Source organism: Dermochelys coriacea, chromosome 1, assembly GCF_009764565.3.
Source record: "Dermochelys coriacea isolate rDerCor1 chromosome 1, rDerCor1.pri.v4, whole genome shotgun sequence".
In the NCBI taxonomy this organism is placed as follows: Eukaryota; Metazoa; Chordata; order Testudines; family Dermochelyidae; genus Dermochelys; species Dermochelys coriacea.
This window is the reverse complement of record NC_050068.2, coordinates 3,042,224-3,070,178: the sequence shown is the minus strand read 5'-3', so window position 1 is coordinate 3,070,178 and position 27,955 is coordinate 3,042,224. Positions and strand designations below refer to the sequence as shown.

At 45.5% G+C, this 27,955-nt stretch overlaps 1 protein-coding gene and 1 long non-coding RNA gene across 2 annotated transcripts; both read left to right on the top strand.

The window, feature by feature from the left end:
• The first annotated feature begins 73 nt into the window (after positions 1 to 73).
• Positions 74 to 25,705, top strand: LOC122457851. Its single transcript, XR_006277523.1, has 3 exons — positions 74 to 338; positions 18,226 to 18,231; positions 25,652 to 25,705. It is a non-coding gene; the product is annotated as an uncharacterized LOC122457851 (long non-coding RNA).
• Positions 14,606 to 15,544, top strand: LOC119843559 (putative olfactory receptor 52P1). The gene has a single exon (XM_038373038.1). It carries the CDS (start codon positions 14,606 to 14,608, stop codon positions 15,542 to 15,544), a length of 939 nt encoding a protein of 312 aa, XP_038228966.1.
• Positions 25,706 to 27,955: the final 2,250 nt, after the last annotated feature.

Below are 27,955 nucleotides of genomic sequence, written 5' to 3'. Positions count from 1 at the left end.
TCTTTACAACCAGTTGGGTGATTCAAGGGGTACAGCAGTTTGTACGGTTCCCAGATGGCTCCCCATAGCTGACATCCCATAACACTCATACCAACTGGAGTGCAAATTAGGCCCCCACGCCTCTGTGATGCAAGCATGGGGGAGGGACTGTAACCAGAAGAAAAGATCCAGACATAGTAGTAGTTTGGTTCCTTTACCACTGTGTTCTTGCCCCAGCAGGGCACACCTATGTAAAATAAAATAATGAAATAAAAATGTCCCCTGGGCAACAGATTTGGGAATCTCAATGAATTCCAGGTGATTCTGGACTTCCGAGTGGTGAAGGAATCACAGAGTGAGTGGAGAAGCCCCATTTCAGAGGCTACACACAGAAAAGAACGTCATCTTCAATTACTAGGTTGAACGGTCTGCAAGATTCAGTTTGCTTTGATAATCTGAGCTCCTGGTATCTGCAAATCATTTCTTCGCTCCCTGGGGAGGCTCTCAGGATGATTTTTTCCAGGGTCTACTAGCCGCTCTTCAGAGAGCTCAGGGAATTCTCCAGGAGTTCTGGCCAACCAGAGAGCCCTCAGGGACCGTACAGGATAATCATAAATGATGCTGTCCAGCATGCTGAGTGGGAGATGTGAAATTCCTACACCGATTCTCAGGGCTCTGCCTTCCTGTCACTGGAAAGAGATTTCCCCTCTCTGCTGACCAGGATTTTGGTGAGTTGCGTGTTTCTGCATTAAAGTTAGTGCTCAGGGCTCAGTCAGAGACAAGGAACTGATCTAAAAACAAGAATTTATCTAGACAATTTCTAGTCCATTTGTAGTTTCAATTTACCAGGTAAATCCCGTGGTCTTTCTGACAATACTAAACAGTTCAAGTAGCCGTGCTGGTGAATTTCTGCCTAGATGATTCTTGACTTGAACCTTGGAACCCTTCCTGTGTCATTCTATCTGTCTCATTAACTGCCTTTTGGGGGGCTGTTTGGTTTTTCCTCTGGTTTGCTCAAGTTTTCAAAGTCAGCGACTCCACTGCCCTGTTGGGAAGCGCAGCCAAATCCTCTGCAGTGGGTATGTGTGTTACCAGAGGGTTCGCAACAAGAATGGGTCGCACACTGGACAGATTCTGCTCTCACATTCTGGGTCACTCCCGTTTGACACTGGCCTCCCTAAGACCAAATTCAGGGCCCACATATTTGAAGGAAATCCCCAGTGTATGTGTCCCTAACCATAACAGAATAGCACTCTCTGGAGCAGGACCTGAAGCCGTGATTTTCATATTGCAGAGCCTAAAGTTAAACAGTAAAGGTGAATCTGGTTCCACTGATTTCAATGGCAAAACTCCCAACAGAGGCAGAAATTCACTCTAAATTCACATGTAGGGACTTAAATAAATGACCTGATTTACACTGGCCATGAGCCTCCAGTGACTTCAACTGGAGTCATCCCGTGGCCTCTAAGAATGGGTGAGCTTGTTTGGCCTAGAGAAAACTGAGGGGAGAATTGCTGCAATCTCAAACTCACAGGTTTAAAGGCTAAGAACAATGAGGATAGTAATTTTTTCATGGAGCGGGAGGGCTCTGCTTTCTCTGTGCCCCTGCATCTCTGGCTCTGGAGAGGAAATCTCAGCAGAGGAGGTCCAGGAATGCATGGTGTGGGGGGGGCGGGGGGGGAATTGTACTATCCATAGCAACTCTGATGCAATAAACAGTGAGAATAGAGTGAATGGTCCTGCCTCCAGAATCAATCCTTCCAGCTCTCTTAATTTCTACCTCCAACACCCTGCATAGACTGAGCAGTTGCTGGGGTTCCTTTGCCCCCAGAGAGGCTGTTCAGGCTGATCTCCCCCGTTTCCCCGGTGCAGGCAGACACTGCGTTTAACCTTGGCTGAGAAGGTATTTCTGTGAGCTGTCGCTGCGAGCTCTGGCACCTGGTTTTGGTCCTGGATGAGGGGTGTCACTGTGTGGCAGGGCTGGAAGTTGTGAGTGTGGAGACCCCATATGGAGAGGCAAGTGATGCTCAGGGTTGTGGGCGCAGGCAGGGGGCAGGTACACAGACAAGCGTGCAGCACTGAGGGTTGTTGGGGCATGCCGGTGGTACATGGGAAAGCAGGCAGTCCTGGGGCTTGTGGGGAGGCAGGAGGGTGCATGGACAGGCGGGCAGCGCTGTTGGTTGTGGGGGCAAACAGCGCAGTCGACACAGAAAAGCAGCAGCTCTGGGAGTTGTGGAGCAGTCAGGGGGTATACACAGACAGACAGGCAGTGCTGGGGATGTGGGAGCAGGCAGGGGGTCTACATGGACAGATCGGCAGTTCTGGACTTTGCAGAGGTAGGCATGGGGTGTATATAGACAGGTAGGCAGCACTGGGTGTTGTTGGGGTAGCAGGGGGTACATGGACCATCCAGCAAGCGCTGGAGTATGTGGGGAGGCAGGGTTATGTAGACAGAGAGGTGGGGAGCACTGGGGGTTGTGGGGCAGGCAGAGGGTGTACACAGACAGGTACGCACCACTGCTGAAATTCATATTTTCGTTTTGATTGTTGATTCAAGTGCAACGCTGGGACCTTTCCTGGCCCCAAGTACCTGTGGGCGGGTCTCAGGACCTCTTTGCCCCTGTAAGCCACAGAACCGCAGCCTGGGTGTCACAACCTTTGCTCAGTTTGGTTTCCAATTGTTCTTACTGAATGTTATTTACGTAATTTCAGGCATTTCACCAGTGGAAAGAATCACTGATCTTTGATCCTCAGCTGGTTCAATCTCCCACCATATTCTGACCCCCTGTCTGTTCCCTCCTTCCCCATCCCAGGCTGGCCTGATTCCAAGAGCTCCCTCACCCTGGTCACTGTGGTTAGATGTTTGGCTGTGTGCTGTTCCAGCTCTGCACACACAACTGGCACTGAGGAATATAGATATGGTGTATATATTTGTACGTTACATATGGGTATGTATGCATAGAAAATATGTGTATATATGACAGCAATTTATATCTAAACATCAATCCTTTTCCAGTCTTGGTGGTGAGGTTTGGCCCTTGTGGCAAATTCCAATTAGGGCAACTACGGTTACCAGCTGTATTATATTGGCAGTAGCTTGAGTGTTCTGAAATACTGGGATTGGCATTATTACAGTGTGTTCCACAGTGCTATGTGTGTGAGAAGTAAAACAGAAATTTGGAGTAATGACATTACTGATGCGGTCAGTATATATAAATGTCTTTACTTATAAATGTAATGAGTTACTGCACAGTACTGTTCATTCATGTTAGAGGTTACCCATTTTGCTGGTTGTCACCCTGTGGTAAATTTCACTGGGTAGGAAACAGGAACAGCTTCTCTGATGCATTGGTTTTATTGCTCTGTGATACATTGGTAGCTTTGCTGTGTCAGGATTGAATATTGATAGCCAGAAACTGAACAAGATTGATATGAATAACATTTGCCTTACTTAGCATCAGTCACACTTTGGGATCAGTAATACTACATCCTATCAGTGAATTTATTCACCTGATTTATAGTTACCATTTTTTACAGGGAGATGTCAGGAAACCGGTAAAGTGCCTGAAACCATGGTGGCTTATTGCTAAAAGCAGCCAAGTCAGCAGGCCATAAAGTGGCCATGTAGCAAACTCAGCTGACCAAGGCAGGAGGGGAAGGGGTTTTGAGTGCCACAGAAAGGGCAGCTTGACCCCAAACCCTTCCTAATAAGCATTGAAGTTGCTGATACATGCATTTTAGAAGAGCAGTATGTCTATTGGGGTTTCAGGGCTGTAAACTCTGGAAAAACCCACACCTGGTTAATCAATAATCAGAAGGAACCTCTTGCTTAAACATTGAAACTGCTTGCTTAACAAGTTTTCCTTAAGGAACATGTCATTCTATTACTAATGTATGAAGAAGAGGGGAAAGTTTGAGGTGGGGGGGACTCTTTTTGGACTCTCCCCTGGATACATCTTGCAGTCCCCACTGGCAGATGGAAGATTTGGCCACCGGAAGCCTGCCGCTGTTTCACTCGAGAGCCACACTCAGCTTTGGTAATTGTCAAGGGTTGGGGGCGTTTTACTAACCTGTTGCCGACGTGTGTAAGTGCTTGAGACTAAGTAAATTTAGCTTTAAGTGAAAGCACTCGTGTTGTCCTGTTTGTGCCAGCCATCTATCGGTCAGACGGCCATGTCTCCCCTGATTTATTTCCTGACACCACCTCGCACAGAGTAAAAGTTACCAAGAGCTTTGGGTTGAAAGAACCCCAGGTAACAGAATTTTGAAGCCCCAGCGAGGACTGGTAGAGAGGAAGGAGATGGATGGTACAAACAGTTTGTAGTTTGTCCATTGCAATCGGAGGTAAAAGATGGCAGGGTTGGGTCGCTCCCTACAAGTTCCCGTGTCGCAGTTTGCGAGTTAATTTACAGATACATTCCATTATTGGGACTCAGGACTCAGGTTGAGTGCCTGCTTGAGTGGAGAAATTAAGTCCAGAGACAGGGAACCAACTCCAGGACACAGCCCCAAAGATCAGAGCTGCCAGACCTTAACACTCTGCCAGTGACACCATGCAGAAACTGGAGTCCCCTAGATGGACCTGATTCTGACTGGCCATCAGAAAAAGTCCATCTGTCTTATTGGGAGTGATAAGCACTGTATGTGTAGTGTGTGCAGTCTCTTTTTGGTGATTGTTAAGAAATAGAGGTTAGGTAGGATATTACTGTGTAGGGTTCTATCACTGGTAAAAGACCCTGTAAACCTGCAAAGATCAAAGCCCTGAGTCCACAGGGAAAGGGAGTTTGCTTTGAGTCGACAGGGAATAGGTATTGGCCCGGAGGCTATGGAGCCTGGAGCCCACAGTGGGTAAAGTTAGGTGCTTTTCGCGTGGTGCCCTAGGAACTGGGAAAAGGTGCGTGCCCTTGAATGTGTGAGTAACAAAACTGTGTGCAGGTAAAAAATGTGGTGGAGAGCATGCAGGCAGCCTAAGGTCTTTTGGACTGAACTGATAGAGTCTAAGACAGTAAACAACAGTAAAGTACCTGTGCCTTCTGTCAGAAAGGGTCGCTACCTATCTGGCAGAATGACCACCCCAGAGCAACAAGAGAGAAAGGGAACAAAGAAAAGGGACCAGGAGGGGTGGGGCTAGTTGAGGAGCTCACCCGCCTTGCTAAATGGTAGTGGGACAAAACCTGTGCCCATGGAAAGGGGTGGTTCAGCGAGGAAAGCAGGATCAGGCCCAGATAAGATGGCAGGCAACAGATACAGAGATTGGAAAACAGGTATGGAGCCCTGAGGGGCATACTGGAAGGGGTAAGGAAAGGAGTAACTAAGTACAGGCATGGGGAATTCAGATCCCTGGGACAATACTTGGAATGGTAAAATCTGATTTGATGAAGGTGTCATTTTGGGAGATAAGCAAGTGATTTAAGGAAAGAGAGTGAGAAGTTAACTCTGCAGAGGCTGAAGGGAATGAAGCAGCTGAACCTTGTACAAATGTTAACAGAGACAGTGTTATAGAAAAATAATTCTTGGTTTCTTGCAGCCATTCTGAAGGGGAAATGGGCCCTTTTCCGAAGAAATGTTTGTAAATAAGCCAGGGAAAAAGACAGTCTGCTTTGAATCATTTGACTGAACAATTTATTCAAATTTGCTAAAAGAACATACAAGGTTTCTATTGGAACTTAACGGACCCCAATGTATACCAATGTAATCTATGTAAGGGATGTTAAGCAAAAGAGTGTGTATGTATCTCTGAGTGTGTGTATCAATATATTGTGTGGATCAATATATTGTGTAAGTGTGTGGAGTTTTTGGGACCTAGTCCAGTGCTCCTGGCTTGTAAAACTCTGTTTTGTAGGTTTAAGATAATTTGGTTTTGGGTTTGTTTTTTAAATAATACCACGAAGAATGCAAATGAATCTTTCATTCAAAGTTGCAAAAATGACAGACACTTTTTGCCAGACACATGTAACTAGTGTTGTTTGGCTGTGGTATTTAGCATTTAATCTACCCCAATGCTTTATAAAGTTTGATAACTTTATAAAGACCAAAGTCATGGCTGCAGCAGAGCAGTCAAACCCAGGAGAAGGGGGCGAAATTCAGGATACTTTTTTTGTTGGTAACAAAAGAGCAGGTAAGAGCTGTAGTAAAAGAATAATAAATTAAAAAAAGACAGTGCCCCTTTGGAGAGACAGCAGGGGTGAGGTGCACAAAAAAGAGAAGCAACATTAGAAACACCGAGCCTTAAGGTGGCTCTGAGTAATCAGACTGTCACTTTGATAAAGGTACATGAAAATTCTGTGAGCACAAAAGAAACTATTACACCTTATGTAAAAATTGATATGGCTAATCTAATGCTATAGAAGTTAAACTATGAAAGGAAGGTGCATGTTTCCCAGGACATGTGCAATGTATATTGGAGAAGGGCAAAAGAAATGCAAACAAAGCATACTACTTAACTAAAATCCTATTCAGGCTCTAAAGGGAGGCACAGTAGGTTGTGCTTATGCTCAAATAAACTTGTTAGTCTCTAAGATGCAACAAGTACTCCTTTTCTTTTTGCGGATACAGACTAACACGGCTGCTACTCTGAAACAGTAGGTTGTGTTTTCTTTTTCAGATCGCTGTGTGTTTTGGAAGCAGGAAGTGAAAAGAAATCAAAACTCGGGTGGAAGTTGATTGTGTCCCTTTTAAGAGAGGGTCTCTGAGCTGCTGATGGCTTTGGATCCAAAAGCAAGCCAGAAAGCATCTGTGTTAATGCAAACTACCTGAAACCAAAAGGCTCAAATTTGACCCTGTAGAGGAAGGTGGAAAACGAAGTCAAACCTAAAAATAAGAGAGGGAGAGGTTAACCCTACGTAGGAAAAAATATATTATTTTTGTGTGTGTATGCAGTGCTAAGACCTGAAGTTTTTAATAGATTTGATGTTAATATTAAACATTGGGATAAATGTAATATCAATAAGTACCCCTATAACAATGTATAGCGAGTATGATTTTTGGAAAAACCTTTAAGGTGGTATGGTAACGTTGCTTTTCAGCTTTTACCTGTGAATACACTTAAAGCTTAGCATAGCAGAAAAACATTACAAACTTGGTCTACTGTATAAGAAGGAAAACTGAGGTACACGACCTCATGAATTTAATAACTGAACAGTGGGATAATTTCCCCTAAACCCTTAAAAGGTAGGAGCCATTGAAACTTGGCCTGCCTATAGGAGAAAAACACAAGAAAGTATAGGGGTAATTCCTCTGTTTTGCCTGCACTCAAAAAGGATATTTGTAAACGGAAGGGATATTTTAAGCAATAACCTGCCACCCCAAAAGGGGTAGAAACATGTTCTTTTTGTCTTTCGGAAAATCAGGAAAAGCTGGTACCAGCTGAAGAGCAACCCAGAATACCATAAAAATAAAAGGAGTACTTGTGGCACCTTAGAGACTAACAAATTTATTAGAGAATAAGCTTTCGTGAGCTACAGCTCACTTCATCGGATGCATTTGGTGGAAAAAACAGAGGAGAGATTTATATACACACACACAGAGAACATGAAACAATGGGTTTATCATACACACTGTAAATGTAAGTGTAACTATTTCACATTTGGTGACAATGTATACCTTCAAATCAGCGGCACTGCGATGGGTACCCGCATGGCCCCACAGTATGCCAACATTTTTATGGCTGACTTAGAACAACGCTTCCTCAGCTCTCATCCCCTAATGCCCCTACTCTACTTGCGCTACATTGATGACATCTTCATCATCTGGACCCATGGAAAAGAAGCTCTTGAGGAATTCCACCATGATTTCAACAATTTCCATCCCACCATCAACCTCAGCCTGGACCAGTCCACACAAGAGATCTACTTCCTGGACACTACGGTGCTAATAAGCGATGGTCACATAAACACCACCCTATATCGGAAACCTACTGACCGCTATTCCTACCTACATGCCTCTAGCTTTCATCCAGATCATACCACTCGATCCATTGTCTACAGCCAAGCGCTACGATATAACCGCATTTGCTCCAACCCCTCAGACAGAGACAAACACCTACAAGATCTTTATCATGCATTCCTACAACTACAATACCCACCTGCTGAAGTGAAGAAACAGATTGACAGAGCCAGAAGAGTACCCAGAAGTCACCTACTACAGGACAGGCCCAACAAAGAAAACAACAGAACGCCACTAGCCATCACCTTCAGCCCCCAACTAAAACCTCTCCAACGCATCATCAAGGATCTACAACCTATCCTGAAGGACGAGCCATCACTCTCACAGATCTTGGGAGACAGACCAGTCCTTGCTTACAGACAGCCCCCCAATCTGAAGCAAATACTCACCAGCAACCACACACCACACAACAGAACCACTAACCCAGGAACCTATCCTTGCAACAAAGCCCGTTGCCAACTCTGTCCACATATCTATTCGGGGACACCATCATAGGGCCTAATCACATCAGCCACACTATCAGAGGCTCGTTCACCTGCGCATCTACCAATGTGATATATGCCATCATGTGCCAGCAATGCCCCTCTGCCATGTACATTGGCCAAAGTGGACAGTCTCTACGTAAAAGAATGAATGGACACAAATCAGACGTCAAGAATTATAACATTCAAAAACCAGTTGGAGAACACTTCAGTCTCTCTGGTCACTCGATCACAGACCTAAGAGTGGCTATACTTCAACAAAAAAGCTTCAAAAACAGACTCCAATGAGAGACTGCTGAATTGGAATTAATTTGCAAACTGGATACAATTAACTTAGGCTTGAATAGAGACTGGGAATGGATGAGTCATTACACAAAGTAAAACTATTTCCCGATGGTATTTCTCCCTCCCACCCCACCCCCCACTGTTCCTCTGATATTCTTGTTAACTGCTGGAATTAGCCTACCTTGCTTGTCACCATGAAAGGTTTTCCCCCTTTCCCCACCCTGCTGCTGGTGATGGCTTATCTTAAGTGATCACTCTCCTTACAGTGTGTATGATAAACCCATTGTTTCAAGTTCTCTGTGTGTGTGTATATAAATCTCTCCTCTCTTTTTTCCACCAAATGCATCCGATGAAGTGAGCTGTAGCTCACGAAAGCTTATGCTCTAATAAATTTGTTAGTCTCTAAGGTGCCACAAGTACTCCTTTTCTTTTTGCGAATACAGACTAACACGGCTGCTACTCTGAAACCAGAATACCATGGATCTACTGTCTTGATGAAGATTGGGTTTGGGGTTTTCTGTTTTCTATTTTGTTTTGTGGTGGTTGTCTTGTTGCTAGCATTGTTGTGTATTGTGTTACAAAAAAAGGAAATACTGCATTAGGAAGAAAAGGATTAACAAGCATTTTAACTGTATTTACAGAAATGCCAGTCTGTTAAGAGGGAAACATCCTTAGGTGGTAAAGACACATTTAAAAGCAAAATTTGCATAAGACACAAGGTTTATCTGTTGGTGGGAATAAAAGGATGGACATAAAAAATTTTGAAAGCACAAAGTGAAATTACCAAGGGAAAAAAGGGTATGTAAAAACACTGGTTACTAAAAGAATAAGACTTGCCAATTAGTATTTCTTAGTCAACTTCCAGCATGCAAGCCTAGCTGAATGCACCTGGATGGTGTAAGACTTTGGATGTAATGAAAGAAAAGCCATTGCAACACCTTCCCTAATACTATCTCAATGTGAATGACTGAAGGTTATTGGATTAGCAGGGCAGCCGGGAGGGGTGGGTAGCCTAACAAAAAGGCTCCCAATAAATATATTAAACTGCTTTGGGTGGAACTGAATTAGAAGTGGGAGTACTGGATGCTACTAATATAGAGGTACTGGCAAACAAATGAAGTTATGTTATAATGTTTCTGTCATATTATAGCAATCAGAGGATGTGATTTGGAATTTCATGTACCCGAATTTAAATATAGTCAGTTAAAAATGTCTTATACTTTGTATTCTATTGTAATACCTGTGCCTCTTGGAATGGATTTAACTGCTTTACAAACATTGATTGTACTCCCTGATTTACAGAACCAGCCATATACTGCAAAACAAGAAGGGCACAGAGTCATGGTTACCCTTCATCATAATACCAATGAAATTAAACCGATATTTGCAAGAATTGGTCAGGGCCTGTCACACCACTTGTGGGAACTGTTATTGGGATGGTCCCCCACTGGCACAGGCATCCTGAATTTGGCTCTACACCCCATCATAGTAATCTTGGGGTACCAAATTGTAGTAGTTTTTGTTACCAGCCTAATGACATGCTGGACCTGGCACAAAATCTGGCAATTTCAAGTCCCCCAAGAGATGACTCAGTGGTTACTGCCACCGGCACTCATACCCCCGGAAAGGAAACATATTGAACTTGTCTCCCCTCCCTCAAATGAGAGAGTAGGCTAAAATGACCATTTGTGAAGAAGATCATTTGCTCGGTCTCAGCTGAGAGCCTTGAGCTTTCATTGGATCTCAACTCAGGTGCATCCAGAAAAGGTGTGACAGTGATCATGTAAAGGCCCCCTTGTGTAAAAGGTGACCTTTAAGGAGGAGAACTATAGGGGGAGATGTCAGCAAACCAGTAAAGTGCCTGAAACCACTATGGCTTATTGCTAAAAACAGCCAAGTCAGCAGGCCGTAAAGTAGCCATGTAGCAAACTCAGCTTGACCAAGGCAGGAGGGGAGTTGGGTTTAGGTGCCACAGAAAGGGCAGCTGAACACCGCGTCCTCCCTGATACGAATTGTGTTGAAGTTGCTGATACATGCATTTTAAAAGAGCTGGATGTGTCCCAGGAATGTCTATTGGGGCCTCAAGACTGCAAACTCTGGAAAAACCCACACCTGGTTAATCGATAATTAGAAGAAAACCTCTTGCTTGCCCCTTGGAACTGCTTGCTTAACAATTTTTCCTTAAGGGACATGTCATTCTATCACTAATGTATAAATAAGGGGGGAAGTTTGACGTAGTTGGACTCTTTTTGGACTCTCCCTCTGGATACATCTTGCAGTCCCCACTGGCAGACGGAAGATTTGGCCACCGGAAGCCTGCCGCTGTGCCATTCGAGAGCCACACTCAGCTTTGGTAATTATCAAGGGTTGGGGGTATTTTACTAACCTGTTGCCGACGTGTGTAAGTGCTTGAGACTAAGTAAAATTTAGCTTTAAGTGAAAGCACTCTTGTGTCGTCCTGTTTGTGCCAGCCATCTGTTGGTCGGATGGCCGTGTCTCCCCAGTTTATTTCCTGACGCCACCTCGTAAAGAGTAAACACTACCAAGTGCTTTGGGTTGAAAGAACCCCAGGTAACAGTGTCACTAATTTTTTTTTTTACCAATTTGTTTTTTCCAAACCGTTATGTTCTTTGCTGCCATTTCTTTCTGATTATTTCCTGGATGTTGGAAAAGTGAGGCAAGGAGGGGAAAGTTGGGGAGAGGGTTCAGAGGTGCACAGCTGCCCACCGCAGTCCCACACTGCATGCTGGGGATCTAGTCACAGAGTGTTGTAGTTCTTTTTGGGATTGGCTTCTTCTGGCCTTGTTTTGAAATGGGATCAGCTTGATTTTTGGCTTATTGTGAAAGTTGGGGTGGTTATATACAGTGTGAAAGTTGGCATTGCTTAATACATATTGTTTGCTTTGACTCAGGTTGTCATCCAATCCAGAGTGACCAACCAATCTGTGACCTGTCCTCTTCATTATTTACGATCACCCAATTTTTGTGTCATCTGCATATTTTACCAATATTCAGGAATGAGAAGGGTAAGCAGCTCCGTCGCTGACACATGTCGCTGCTTATACTTCTCAGTTAACAATTAACTTGTTGTGGTGGGATCCCTGGGGTGCAGCCTGGGAGTGTGGGATGGCTGTGCCCCCTTAAGTCCCCAGCCTGGCCATGTCTCTCACAATGCTTTGCTAGTGAAAAGCAGAAAACCCCTCCAGGTGCTGTTATCACACAGCACAACCAAATGTGGAGCTCCACACCTAGCTAGATTGCATGAATGCTTCCAGAGCCACTTACAAATTCCACAGGCTGGAGCTGGGGGGATTTGGCTGATGCCTTTCCCTTTTATCTCAGGAATATGCCATCTTGCTCTGCTCAAGACGAGCAGTGCACATTTATTAATTGTTTCACCACATCATCAATGCAAAGTGGATATACACCAACCTTTGCAAACTTGAACAGATTTACCAAACATTTCAGGAAAACTCAATGGTAAAGATAAACAATAAAACAAGTTTATTGACTACAAAAGATAGTCTAAACTCTCAACCCTATCAGAATGGACAACATCTAGATTACGCAGTTTATATTGCAGTTAATAATACAGTGTTTTCACCCTTGAAACATCCCCCAGACTCCTCTGTTGGAGTCTTCAGTCTTCTGAGCATCCTTGTTGCTGGCAGCATAGGTGGGGGAGAAGAGAAAAGGCCAAGCATGGGGCCCCTGTGTACATTTTTATACCCTTAGTTCATGTGCTTGGAGAACATAGGTCCATCATATCTGGTGGGCATTGCATAAACCAAGGTTGAGAAATTCTTCTGGTGTGGCCTTATTCAGGTCAGTCATTGCAGTGTAACTCCCTTGCTGGACAATGGCTCTTGATGGGTGTTCGACACCCGCCCAGACTTTGGAAACGTTTCCTTGCTGGTGTCTCTGGGGAGCTGCCAATTCCCAATTTACAGCATGATTTAGTGACAATCATACAACCTGATCTCATAATGTCAGTTGCCCTAATGATATACATATTTAGGTAGAACAATGACTTTTAGCAGATCGGAACCTTTCCCCTGATATCTCACATGGCATGCTTTATATGCAATATCAAAATTATATATAAATAAGGAATATGGAGGTTACAGAGTGCTTCCCTAAGGTATAGAGTGTCACACTGATGTCTCAGACAAAGATGGGATGCCTGCAGAAAAGTTTCTCACAAAAAAAAAAAAGGATGGAACAGAAGTGCAGGGAAGTTCCTACACGGTTGCGGAGCCCGGGACAACCCTCCCCCCAATCCACCCCAGACCCCTACCCCACTCCACCTCTTCCCCCAATTCCCTGCCTCTTCCCATCCTTGCTCCGCCCCCTTCCACCCCTGCCCCAAGCCCTCCTCTGGTCTCCTACCCCAAGCGATGCCAGGAGCTGGTGAGTCAGAGAAGGGCTGAGCCAGTAGAGCTGCTGCCATCCTCTGGCCCTTCATCGCCCTGGCCCCTTCCCATCCCCTAATGTGGGGGTGGGGCAGAGAAGCTGGGGTTCGCCAGCCCAGGCCGGTAGCGCTGCTGCCCAGCCCCATTGCACCCTGACCCTGATGCGTTCCCCTGAATTGGGGGCAGTGTGGAGGAGCAGGGCCACCCAAAGTGTGGGGCCCGGGTGACCACCCTGACCTATCCTATGGATGGGATGGCTCTGAGGCCTGTAGCCTTAAATACCAAGACCCTTATGGCCATCGTGCCCATTCTGTTGAGCACAAAGTCAAAGCCCAGCAGGATAGTGTCTGTTTCCATGGGGAAAAGTTGGCTGTTTTCCAGCATAGGAATTGCATCATGGATCAGATTTATGGTCCATCTAATCCAGTGTCCACCCTCTGACGGTGACAGCCCTAAATGCTGCAGAAGAATGTGTAAGAAACCCAGCAGCAGGTGGATGCAGAGATGACCTGACCATCCTGAGGGGGTCACTTAATTCCTAACAGCTAGAGATTGGCTTTTGCCCTGAAACACGTGACCATATAGGCTTTCCAAAATATTTATTTAGCTGAAATGATTGTAACTGAATAGTCTCATCATAAATGCAACCTCGTATGGAAATGAGTTTCTCAGTCTAATTCCACGTTTTACTTCATTTGAATTTGCCACATTTCAGTTTAATTGAATGTCCTCTTGATATTATGTTATGAGACAGGGAAATACATTCTCCATCTGCTCTGTACCAGTCATTAATTTATAGACTTTTCTCATGTCCCCTCTAATTCATCTCCTTTGTAAGATAACAATCCCAGCCTTTTCAACTTCTCTCTTTGATCCATATAAGAGTTTCCCCAAGCCCTTGATCATTCTCATTGCCCTTCCCTGAACCCCTCTAGTTCTGCAATATCCCATGTGAGAAGGGTGCCCAGTACTATACAGAGGAGTCCAGAGGAGGGTGAAACACTGACTGACTGATCTCATGGCATTGTATTTTTCGTAAGTTTGCCCATCCCACTGTTCCTGGATCCCAGTGTTTTTCTCAGTTTTTCTCTGGATTTGTAGTGTAAGTAGGATTTCACAGAGATGTGCACCATGCTGCCCAGTTCTCTGTCCTGAGCTCATGCAGTTAAATTTGAACCTTGCTAGGCATTTGAGGAGTTCAAGCTTTTCCATCCAATGGGAATACACATCCCAGTTACTGATATTGAAGTTCATCTGCCACCATGTTACCCATTGACCTGGTTTGATTAGTGCTATCTGAGGCCTTCTTGGCTATGATCTAAATATTCTGGTGCCATCTGTAAATGTTGGCAATGCACTGCTCACCCGCTGTTTAGATTGTTAATAACTATAAAATATTTACTGTACTAATTGTTATAAAGAAGGTAACCCCTCTCGCTCTGCTCTTCTCCCTTCACAGGCACCTTGACCTTTTATGAGCCCGATCGACGCATCAACCACCTTATGGCAGCTTTCAACCTCACCACTTCTGACTCTTCAATATTCATCTTAGCGGGCATCCCTGGCCTGGAAGCTGCTCACATCTGGATGTCCCTCCCTTTCTTTACCTTTTACATTATCTGCCTGTTGGGAAATTTCACGGTTCTATTTGTTGTAGGCAAAGAGCAGACCCTGCACAAGCCGATGTACCTGCTGATCTGCATGCTGGCACTCACAGACATTGGCATGTCTACCTCTGTAGTGCCTAAAGCACTGTTTATATTTTGGTTCAATTTGAAAGGAATTACTATGGATGGCTGTCTCACCCAGGTGTTCTTCCTTCATGCGATTGCTGTTATGCACTCAGCCATTCTTGTGACAATGGCCTTTGATCGCTACATTGCCATATGTGATCCTCTGAGGTATGCCACCATCCTCACCAATGCACGAATAGCTAAGCTAGGGCTTGTGGGTTTGACAAGAGCTGTTCTCTTCATCCTGCCGGAGCCCCTGTTCTTGAGGAGGCTGCCATTCTGTGCCAACCACATTGTCCCCCACACGTACTGCACACACATGACTGTGGCAAAGATGTCATGTGGGGACATCACAGTCAACAGGACGTATAGCTCAGTGACAGCGTTTGTAGTCATCGGGTTAGACCTGACGCTCATTGCCTTATCCTACAGTCTGATTGTCAGGGCCATCCTCAGAATCTCCTCCAAGAAAACCCACCTGAAAGCCCTCAAAACCTGCACAGCCCACATCTGTGTGATGGTGATGTCTTATACTCCCTCCCTTTTCTCCACTCTGACACAGCGGTTTGGTCAGGACATTGCTCCCCACGTTCACATCATCTTGGCCAACTTCTATTTCTTCATCCCCCCCATGCTCAACCCTATCATTTACGGGGTCAAAACCAAAGAGCTTCGTGACAAAGTGGGCAAATACACCTGCAGAATATGATCACTAGGTGCTACTGACTTTAAACCTGCATGACAGAAGGAGGAAGGATATCTCTTCATCTGTCAAGGATAATATGTTCCAGTTTGGCTGAGATCAACATTGTGGGAGTTCGCAGTCTGAGAACTTCCTCACACCTATCTTATATCTCCACGATCAAGCACTGTTTTGTCCATTGCTAAGTTCCTTCTCTCTAACCATCACCTGATTCCTTTCAGCATCATCCATCAGCCCCCACCCCACACACCCTGCTACTCGGCCTTTCCATGACTTCCAGACCACTAAAAGAAACTGAAACTTTCTGACACACAGTGGCTTTCCATTAGTCCCTGTGTGAACAGGGTTCTGGATCAGTTTTGGCAAACAGAAGCTATGTTTTCTGACAGTCAAAGTCAAAGAAAGAAACTACAAGGCTGAACTTCTTTATCATATGTGCACAAAATGTACCTAATTTTTCTATATCTAATCCTTCAGGAAGCCTGGATGATAAACCAAATGTTTCATTTGGGAAGTGCTAATGCATGAATCTGCTGCAGGAATTGAGAACATTCTACTGGAGTTTGTTGTTGAGAGTTTTGAAACTGTGTTTTTGAGAATGGGACTGCTGTGTTAAACTACAATATTGCCTTTGAGTCGAATAACTTTGAATCATAGAATATTAGGGTTGGAAGAGACCTCAGAAGGCCATCTACTGCAACCCTCTGCTCAAAGCAAGACCAACCCCAAGTAAACCATTCCCAAATCATACCCAACTAAATCAAAATGTAGTGCCTTGCACAGATGATTTTGGAGTTGCTTTTCAGATGGAATTTCTACATTACACACTAGCCATTTCTGTGGCTGAAGACACCAAAAGTAGGTGTTGAGATTTCATGTTGGAGTTTGTGAAACAGGACAACTAAGTTTAGCAGTTTTGGGTTGAAGATCTTGAACACATGGATGCCACTGAGGAGAAAGACTTTAATGAACTTGGCTTGTTTTCTCTTTCATTGCTGTCATTACTTTTTAGCAGTGGGGAAGCAGAAAGATTGTTTTCTCAGATGAACTGCATAGTGGGGCGGCTGCACGACTCCTGCAGAACAGGGGATAAAAGCAGCCCTGCAGAGGGCTGTGGCTGAGGAAAAGCAGTTAGAACACCTGAGTAAGTAGCTGACCACATGTGTGGCCAGCTCAGTCAGGGCCCAGCTGTCCCTGATAAGAGGGCTGTGGGCCAGGAGCTGAGGACTCTCTCTCTAGCAGTGGAGAAGGACCTAGCTGCCTGGGAGCAGGGTACCAGAGGTAGAGAAGTGCTGGAGAAAGGCAAAAGGAGCTGGGGAGCTCCAGCCCGGCAACTCCACAGGCTGCATGCCTTGTGCAAGGCCTAAAGAGCTGCAGGAAAAGGCAGAAAGTCCAAACCCCCCTTGCCAGTGATGGGTGGTTTACAGACTGCAGTCTGCCCCAGTGAGCGGGGGCTAGATGGTGACTGGCAGTAGCCACTGAGGCAAGGTGGGGATAGAGGGTTGGGGGTTCCCCTGGGAGGGGAGACCCAGAGTGTGGGGGCACTGCCAGGGGGCAGCACCCCAAGTTAAAGGGGCACCAGAGTCCGGGAGGGATACGGGAGCCTGAGGCAGGCAAACCACTGGCAGGAGGAGGGACTCCATATACTGGAGAGCTAATTCCCAGGACGACCAGCAGGAGGCATGGCACCGCTGAGTCCTCAACGTTGCTACAAATGGGATAAAAAGAAAAGTGCACAACGAGATGCAAGAGGAAATTTAAAAAACTTTCTTCCTGTCAGGGCGTACATGCAATGATACAAAATCTGTTGTGAAGAGTTTACATCAATGAAAGAAATGATTGCGCGTGTCACTACTGATATATAACTAGCAGCAGAAATATTCTACTTCTGATGAAGACAGCAGAGATGAAATGTTACCTTTTAGAGGCTAACAGAAACAAACTAATTCAACTCAAAATATGGACATTGGCGACCATGATTCAATGCATTAGAAACAAATAATCTAGTACTGTTATTGCTGTTTTTGCACTACATACGTTTTGAGCTAAATCTGGGTTATTTTTAACACTTTGCATAATGACAGGTTTCAGAGTAGCAGCCGTGTTAGTCTGTATTCGCAAAAAGAAAAGGAGTACTTGTGGCACCTTAGAGACTAACAAATTTATTAGAGCATAAGCTTTCGTGAGCTACAGCTCACTTCATCGGATGCATTTCCGATGCATCCGATGAAGTGAGCTGTAGCTCACGAAAGCTTATGCTCTAATAAATTTGTTAGTCTCTAAGGTGCCACAAGTACTCCTTTTATTTTTAACACTGTCATTCACCATTTTTGGTTTCAAACATCTGCCAACCCTCAATCGGGAGACAAGTACCAGTACTAGGGTTTTGAATGTTAATTTGATTTTCATCTCACTTTGTTGCTAATGTGAGTGAACTCCTGCTGGGGCTTGTAGGTTTTTTTGTTGGTTTGTTTTTGAAAATCAGATCTGTACTATCTATCTAAGAAAAAAATCATTTGCTACTTGATGTATAGACCAATGTGTTAATAAAAAAAAATCCTTTTGTTTCAATAAATAGATTGGGCTTCTTTAGGGTTAGTTTTTAAGTGACTTTGGGTCATTAATGCAGTAGAAATCTGGCAATCACAAGCCCAGAGATATGCCAGAGGCAGCAGAGGATCACTGAGGCAGAGGTGGGGGGGCTGAAGCAGACCAGAGCCGCTACTCCTGTGGGGAATCAGGGCTGATCTACAGCACGCAGCTGTGGGGCCAGAGTCAGGACAGTGGTGTCGGCCCTGGCACAAGTAAGACAGCAGTCGAGCGTGATGAGTGGCTGGGAAAAGCAAGGTGGGGCCATGGGCAGAGGGCCCAGCACAGGGAGATGTTGCTAGACAGGAGTGCTTTGAAGGCTGAACTCAGAGAGGGGGCTGTGAACCCAATGGGGAGAGAGGGTGATACTGGGGGGAAGGTGCCTGTCACCTAGACCTTTAGAGTCTGTGGCCACCCCCAGAGCAAGTGTTTTACCCATGGTATCAGCACAGCGCATCCCGGGCTGGGAGCGAGGCCTGGGACATGTCAGGAACAGATTATGAACTTTGATTGGTGATTTTGGTGTTTCCCTTGCCCATAGCGTGGGTTCCTTCTTTCCCTGAACGTTTTCCATTTGTTCCTTATTTTTCTTGCCATTGCTGTTTAATAAATGAATGTCGTGAAGTGATCAGCAGGTCAGGGAAGTTCTGGTGCAGAGAGAGTGCCCCAGAGTGTGGCCACCCTCCTAGTGAAATAGTTTTTTCCTAATATCCAACCTAAACCTTTCCCACTGCAATTTGAGACCATTATTCCTCCTTCTGTCATCTGCTACCACTGAGAACAGTCCATCTTCTTTGGAACCCCCTTTCAGGTAGTTGAAAGCAGCTATCAAATCCCCCCTCATTCTTCTCTTCTGCACACTAAATAATCTCAGTTCCCTCAGCCTCTCCTCATAAATCATGTGCTCCAGGCCCCTAATCATTTTTGTTGCCCTCCACTGGACGCTTTCCAATTTTTCCACATCCTTCTTGTAGCGTGGGGCCCAAAACTGGACACAGTACTCCAGATGAGGCCTCACCACTGACGGATAGAGGGGAATGATCATGTTCCTCGATCTGCTGGCAATACTCCTACTTATACAGCCCAAAATGCCATTGGCCTTCTTGGCAACAAGAGCACACTGTTGACTCATATCCAGCTTCTCGTCTACTGTAATCCCTATGTCCTTTTCTGCAGAAATGCTGCTTAGCTATTCGGTTACGAGTTTGTAGAGGTGCATGGGATTCTTCCGTCCTAAGTGTAGGACTCTGCACTTGTCTTTGTTGATCCTCATTAGATTTCTTTTGGCCCAATCCTCCAATTTTTCTAGGTCACTCTGGACCCCATCCCTACCCTCCAGCACATCTACCTCTCCCCACAGCTTAGTGTCATCTGTGATCTTGCTGAGGGTGCAATCCATCCCATCATCCAGATCATTAATAAAGATGTTGAACAAAACCGGCCCCAGGACCAACCCCTTGGGCACTCCACTTGATACCGGCTGCCAACTAGACATCGAGCCTTTGATCACTACACATTGAGCCCAACAATCTAGCCAGGTTTCTGTCCACCTTATAATCCATTCATCCAATCCATACTCTTTAACTTGTTACCAAGAATACTGTGGGAGACTGCATCAAAGGCTTTGCTAAAGTCAAGATAACTTGCTTTTCAAAATCTCCAATGATGGAGGTTCCACAACCTCCCTAGGCAATTTATTTCAGTGCCTAACCAGTTAGGAAGTTTTTCCTAATGTCCAACCTAAACCTCCCTCGCTACCATTTAAGCCTGTTGCTTCTTGTCCTATCCTCAGAGGTTAAGAACTATTTTTCCCTTTCTTCCTTGGACCAATCTCTTATGTACTTGAAAACTGTTATCATGTGCCCTCTTAGTCTTCTCTTTTCCAGACTGAACAAACCCAATTCTTTCATTCTTCCCTCATCAGTCATGTTTTCTAGACTTTTAATCATTTTTGTTGCTCTTTCTGGACTTTTTCCAATTTGTCCACATATTTCCTGAAATGTGGCACCCAGAACTGGACACAATACTCTAGATGAGGCCCGGTCAGTGTAGAGCTGAGTTGAAAAATTACTTCTCATGTCTTGCTTTCAACATTCCTGCTAATACATCTCAGAATGATGATTGCTTTTTTTTGCAGCAGCAGCAGCGTTACACTGTTGACTCATATTTAGCTTGTGGTCCACTATGACCCCCAGATCCCTTTCCTCAGTATTCCCTCATAGGCAGTCATTTCCTGTTCTGTATGTTTGCATCCGATTGTTCCTTCAGAAGCAGAGCAATTTACATGTGTCCTTATTGAATTTCATCCTATTTATTTCAAACCATTTTTCTAATTTGTCCAGATCATTTTGAACTTTCATTCTATCCTCCAAAGCACTTGCAACCACTCCCAGCTTGGTATCATCCACTAACTTTGTAAGTGTACTCTCTATGCCGTTATCTATGAAGATATTGAACAGAGCCAGACCTATAACTGATCCCTGAGGGACCCCACTTGTTATGCCCTTCCAGAATGACTGTGAGCCATTGATAACTATTCTCTTTCAATGATTTTCCAACCAGTTATGTACCCACTTTAGAGTAGCTCCATCTAGGTTGCATTTAAGAGTGACCAGGGCTTTGGTTTTCAACTGGAACACCCGGCTGAAAAGGGACCCTAGAGGCTCCGGTCAGCACTGCCAACTGGATTATTAAAGGTCCCATCAGTGGTGCTGCCGAACCAAGGTAAGCTAATTCCTACCTCTTCCAGCCCCACCCTGCGCTGCACCGCGGGGGGCCAGGGAGCTCCATGTGCTGCCCCCTCCCTGATCATTGGCTCTGCACTCCAATTGGCCAGGAACCAGCCAATGGGACCTGGGGGGTGGTGCCTGCAGGTGAGAGGAGCAGGCCGAGCCTCCCCCAGAAGCTGGACCTGTTGGCTGCTTGCAGCCCAGCGTTGCGTACGGAGCCAGGACAGGCAGGTAAACCCATGCCCCAGCCCCAACCCAGAGCCCTCCCAAACCCGGAGCTCCCTCCGACACCCCAAACTCCTTATCCCTGGCACCACCCCAGAACCTGCACCCCCCAACCCAGAGCCTTCACCTCCTCCCACACTCCAACCTCGTGACAAAGGATGTGGAAAAAGTTAATGTACTCAATGCTTTTTTTGCCTCTGTCTTCACGAACAAGGTCAGCTCCCAGACTACTGCACTGGGCCGGACAGCATGGGGAGGAAGTGACCAGCCCTTTGTGGAGAAAGAAGTGGTTTGGGAGTATTTAGAAAAGCTGGACGAGCACAAGTCCATGGGGCCGGATGTGCTGCATCCAAGGGTGCTGAAGGAGTTGGTGGATATGATTGCAGAGCCATTGGCCATTATCTTTGAAAACTCATGGCAATCGGGGCAGGTCCCGGCTGACTGGAAAAAGGCTAATGTAGTGCCCATCTTTAAAAAGGGAAGGAGGAGGATCTGGGGAACTACAGGCCAGTCAGCCTCACCTCAGTCCCTGGAAAAATCATGGAGCAGGTCTTCAAGGAATCAATTTTGAATTACTTAGAGGAGAGGAAAGTTATCAGGAACAGTCAGCATGGATTCACAAAGGGCAAGTCATCCCTGACTAACCTAATTGCCTTCTATGACGAGATAACTGGCTCTATGGATGAGGGGAAAACGGTGGACATGTTATTCCTTAATACTGGGTTGTATTAGTAGGAGCATTGCAAGCAGAAGGAGGGTAGTGATTATTCCCCCCCTATGTGGCACTGGTGAGGCCACACCTGGAGTACTGTGTCCAGTTTTAGGCCCTCCGCTACAGAAGAGATGTGGACAAATTGGAGAGAGTCCAGCGGAGGGCAACAAAAATGATAAGGGGGCTGGAGCACATGACTTATGAGGCGAGGCTGAGGGAACTGGGGTTATTTAGTCTGCAGAAGAGAAGAGTGAGGAGGGATTTGACAGCAGCCTTCAAATACCTGAAGGGGGGTTCCAAAGAGGATGGATCTCGGCTGTTCTCAGTGGTGGCAGATGACAGAACAAGGAACAATGGTCTCAAGTTGCAGAGGGGGAGGTCTAGGTTGGATATTAGGAAACACTATTTCCCTAGGATGGGGGTGAAGCACTGGAATGGGTTACCTAGGGAGGTGGGTAAGACCCAGCTTGAAAAGGCCCTGGCTGGGATGATTTAGTTGGTGTTGGTCCTGCTTTGAGCAGGGGATTGGACTAGATGACCAGCTGAGGTCTCTTCCAACCCTAATATTCTAGGATTCTAAATTCACTGTTCTGGGGTTTCCTGTAATGCACCTTCTGCCGGCAGCTCACCAGACAGAGATAGGACCCCATATCCTGTGTTTGTACTTTGTCAGACATGAGCCCTGTCTGGTAAACTGTAACTTCAGCCCCACACAATTACCACCCAGGAAAACTGCTACTCTGAAACCTGTCACCAAATGCATCTGATGAAGTGAGCTGTAGCTCACGAAAGCTTATGCTCTAATAAATTTGTTAGTCTCTAAGGTGCCACAAGTACTGCTTTTCTTTTTGCGAATACAGACTAACACGGCTGCTACTCTGACACCCGGGAAAAGGAATTTCATGAGCTCATTTCCTCATTTGGCTCCCAGCTAGGGTGATAAGACTATGTCCAAAGGGTAATAAAGCTGGTTGGGTGCCTTTGTCATGGAAATGTTCTGGTGGGTTTATTTAATGAATAACATCAAGGTCTGCTGAATTAGCAGGTTGCCTTACCTGTGAATACTGATAACACTGGAGCTCCAAAGAGAGAAGTACTGAGCAGCCCGAACAGTGTTACCAAAGCAATGACATTCCAGCCCTCAGCACTTGACAACAGCCAGCTGACACTCTGAGCCCAGGGGTGAGTTGCACGCTGCTGACTTATATCCAGCTTCTTGTTCACTGTAATACCCAGGTGCTTTTCTTCAGAACTGCCTCTTACACAGTCAGTCCCCAGACTGTAGCTGTGCCTGGGATTTTCCCATCTCAAATGCAGTGGGCCCTTGTGGTCAAGAAGGCTAACAGCATATTGGGCTGCATTAGTATGAGAATTGCCAGCAGATTTAGGGAAGTGATTATTCAACTCTATCCAGCACTGGTGAGGCCACATCTGGATTATTGCATCCAGTTTTGGGTTTAGGGGGGAGTCCATGACCACCACCAACAGTCGACTCTTCTTGGGAGTGGTGGTCATGGAACCCCCATCCATAGAACAATGCATCCCATGTCTTCCAGTCGATGGGGTCTCCTTCTGATCCCTTCCCACAGATGGCTCCTCCAAACTGTCGTTAATCTTCTTTGAGAGCGCTGACAGATGTTGTTGGGCTGTGTGTGTACCCCTGCCTCTATGTTGTCTCAGTTTCTGCAGGTAACTGAGACAATACTCTGTGATCGAAGAAATTGACACTACCACTCTTTAACTGAGCAACAAAGGCACCCAAGCACTGGTTTATTGTAGTGAAGCACAAAGAGAAACATCCTATCTCTTAGAGGATCCTTCAAATATGAGCACTCTGATACAATAGAACATCTGGAACACTGGGTGGACCTGCCAGCATCCCCTGGGCCGAACAAGTTGTTTTATTGTACACTGCTATTTATACCATACTGGGAGTAAGGCTTGTACTGCCCTCCTGACGCTTGGGGTCCTCACCCTCTGACGAGGTCATGTACCACCCTGTGATGTGACCTAAGCCTAAGTACCACAAGTACTCTTTTTCTTTTTATCCTAGATGTGTTTATTTTGCAGCCTCAGCTCTTTTCCTACCACTGGCTGGACATTTCAACACACACAGTCTGACCGAGAGGCTGGCTGAGTTATACTGCATCTGTGAGCGGTGCTTGCTTCTAGCTACAAATCTTGCTCAGGGTGAAGCCCACATACTGGGCCTCTAGTGCAAGGTCTTCTTTCAGACTCTCTTTCTACTGTACAAACAGTTCTCTAACATAGGACCTGTGTAGAGAGTCTGAAAACAGTTTCTGACCTCTATGGGCATTAGGGGTACAAGAGTTCTCCTCTTTCTTCTTCTGGAGGTCACATGCTGCCAATTTTCTTTCCACTTCTGCGCTGCCCTCTCTAATTCTTCAGCATGATGTGCCTGCAGAACCAAATGAAGAAAGTCTTCATTTTCTCTGATGCAATGCAGGGTTGATACTTGGGTCTCTAGTCCTTTAACCTTCTCTTCCAACAAGGAGACCAGCTTGCACTTCACACAGACAAAGTTGCTTCTATTCTCCAGGAGAAAGACAAACATGGCACATCCTGTTCATGTCACAAAAGCTGATCACTCACTATCCATATTGTCTTCCTTCTAAAAGCCTCTTCACATGTTGTATTTACTGCTCACAGAAACCTGAAAGGCAAAAAACTCTGTGAGAACTGCCCCCAGGCAAATTCCTTGTGTTGCCTCTCGTCTGATTGTTGCTTCAGATAGCCTTTGGATGATCGCTGCTTAACTCAGCAGGGCATGTGACCAGAGCACATGACATGGAACTCCATTATGGGTAGCTGTATTTTTCCACAATTAGAAGTGGAATTTTTTTGGGGGGCGGGAACAAAGGATTTCCCCCATATGTTAAAGCTATATAAGGTTGGGTGTGACATCATCTAGTGGCCTCACTCCCCACACAAGAAAACTCCTGGAAACACCTGAGAAAGACAACAAGGAGTCAAGTGGCACCTTAAAAACTACCAAATGTATTTGAGCATAAACTTTTGTGGGTAAAAACCCCACTTTTTTCAGATGCACGTTGCATCTGAAGAAGTGGATTTTTTACCCACAAAAGCTTTATGCCCAAATAAATCAGTTAGTCTGATTCCACAAAAACAACGAGGAGTCCAGTGGCACCTGAAAGACTAACATGGCTACCCCTCTGATACTTGTCACCCAAGAAAAAAAAAGACTAAACTGGGGGAAGTGCCGGTCCCTTGAGTGTCTGGAGAAAATCTCAGCTTCATTAACACGGACTTGTTACATATCCTTCCCACAACAAGGGTAGGGCAAACTCTATTAATGAGCTCCATTGTACAAATCCCTGTGCAGTGCAAGATATTATAAATGTGGGTTTATACTACATTGGGGATTGTGAGCCTCAGGAGTTGGGAAATTGGCTGATGTCCATTGTCTGCTCTTGGGTGGCTTAGGTAAGCCCTCAGGTAGCTCCGTTTCGGTGTGTTGTCGCCCTCTGCTGTCATGCTGGGAGATAACAGGACCTGGAGAGACTGAATCACCAGCAGAGCAGTGTGAACAAGGACCAGCCCAGTTGGATGCTTAGAGTGGCACAGCAGTTTGCATGGCTCCCAGACTGCTCCCCGGAGGTGACATCCCCTAACACTCATACCCTCTGGAATGCAAATTAGTCACTCCGGCATCTGTGATACAAGCTTGGGGGAGGGAATGTAGCCGGAAGAATAGATCCAGACATGGCATAAAAGAATAAAATAAAAATGGCCCCGGGGCAACAGATTTGGGAATCTCAGTGAATTCCAGGTGATTCTGGACTTCGGAGTGGTGAAGGAATCACACAGTGAGTGAAGAAGCCCCATTGTATTAGTTCTGACAGAGGTTAGCACAACCCATTTCTGCATGGATTTCTGAAAGATCAACACAGTATTGAAATACTTACCTGCTGCAAAGAGTAGAGGAACACTGGAAGCTGCCAAATATATATTCAATTTTAGATCTCACAAAGGGACACTGGCAAATACCTTTGATGCCAGAATCCTGGGAGAAGAAAGCCTTTTCCAGCCCCTTCAGCTTGTGTCAGTTCAGGATCATGTCATCTCACAGTGTGGCAGTGACTTTGTAGAGGCTACACACAGAAAAGAAAGCCATCGTCAACTGATAAGATGAACAGTCTGCGAGATTCAATTTGCCCTGATAATCTGAGCTCCTGGTATCTGCAAATGTTTTCTTCACTCCCTGCGGAGGCTTTCAGGATGAATTTTTACAGGGTCTATTTTCCGTTCTTCACAGAGCTCAGGGAATTCTCCGGGAGGCCTGGCCAATCAGAGTGTCCTCAGGGACAGTACAGGAGACACAAAGGATGCTGTCCAGCTTGCCAAGTGAAAGATGTGAAATTCCTACACTGATTCTCAGTGCTTTGCCTTCCTGTCACTTGAGGAGATTTCTGCTCTCTGCTGATCAGGATTTTGGTGAGTTGCATGTTTCTGCATTAAAGTTAGTGCTCAGGGCTCAGTCAGAGACAAGGAACTGATCTTAAAAACAAGAATTTGTCTAGATGATTTCTAGTCCATTTGTAGTTTCAATTTACCAGGTAAATCCCTTGGTCTTTCTGACAATACTAAACAGTTCAAGTTGCCCTGCTTGTGAATTTCTGCCCAGATGGTTCTTGACTTGAACCTTGGAACCCTTCCTGTGTCCTTCTATCTGTCTCATTAGCTGCATTTTTGGGGCTGTCTGGTTGTTACTCTGGTTCTAATTCAGTGACTCCACTGTCCTGTTGGGAAATGCAGCTGCAGTGGGTATTAGTGTTATCACAGGTTTCAGAGTAGCAGCCATGTTAGTCTGTATTCGCAAAAAGAAAAGGAGTACTTGTGGCACCTTAGAGACTAACAAATTTATTAGAGCATAAGCTTTCGTGAGCTACAGCTCACTTCATCGGATGCATTTGGTGGAAAGAACAGAGGCGAGATTTATATACACACACAGAGAACATGAAACAATGGGTTTATCATACACACTGTAAGGAGAGTGATCACTTAAGATAAGCCATCACCAGCAGCGGGGGGGGGGAAAGGAGGAAAACCTTTCATGGTGACAAGCAGGTAGGCTAATTCCAGCAGTTAACAAGAATATCAGAGGAACAGTGGGGGTGGGGTGGGAGGGAGAAATACCATGGGGAAATAGTTTTACTTTGTGTAATGACTCATCCATTCCCAGTCTCTATTCAAGCCTAAGTTAATTGTATCCAGTTTGCAAATTAATTCCAATTCAGCAGTCTCTCGTTGGAGTCTGTTTTTGAAGCTTTTTTGTTGAAGGATAGCCACTCTTAGGTCTGTGATCGAGTGACCAGAGAGATTGAAGTGTTCTCCAACTGGTTTTTGAATGTTATAATTCTTGACGTCTGATTTGTGTCCATTCATTCTTTTACGTAGAGACTGTCCAGTTTGGCCAATGTACATGGCAGAGGGGCATTGCTGGCACATGATGGCATATATCACATTGGTAGATGCGCAGGTGAACGAGCCTCTGATAGTGTGGCTGATGTGATTAGGTCCTATGATGGTATCCCCTGAATAGATATGTGGACAGAGTTGGCAACGGGCTTTGTTGCAAGGATAGGTTCCTGGGTTAGTGGTTCTGTTGTGTGGTGTGTGGTTGCTGGTGAGTATTTGCTTCAGATTGGGGGGCTGTCTGTAAGCAAGGACTGGCCTGTCTCCCAAGATATGAGAGAGCGATGGCTCGTCCTTCAGGATAGGTTGTAGATCCTTGATGATGCGTTGGAGAGGTTTTAGTTGGGGGCTGAAGGTGATGGCTAGTGGCGTTCTGTTGTTTTCTTTGTTGGGCCTGTCCTGTAGTAGGTGACTTCTGGGGACTCTTCTGGCTCTGTCAATCTGTTTCTTCACTTCAGCAGGTGGGTATTGTAGTTGTAGGAATGCATGATAGAGATCTTGTAGGTGTTTGTCTCTGTCTGAGGGGTTGGAGCAAATGCGGTTATATCGTAGCGCTTGGCTGTAGACAATCATGTGCCAGCAATGCCCCTCTGCCATGTACATTGGCCAAACTGGACAGTCTCTACGTAAAAGAATGAATGGACACAAATCAGACGTCAAGAATTATAACATTCAAAAACCAGTTGGAGAACACTTCAGTCTCTC

Bases quoted from the DNA above. Each gene is read 5' to 3' on its own strand.
- LOC119843559 (XM_038373038.1), top strand. From the start codon at position 14,606: ATGGCAGCTTTCAACCTCACCACTTCTGACTCTTCAATATTCATCTTA.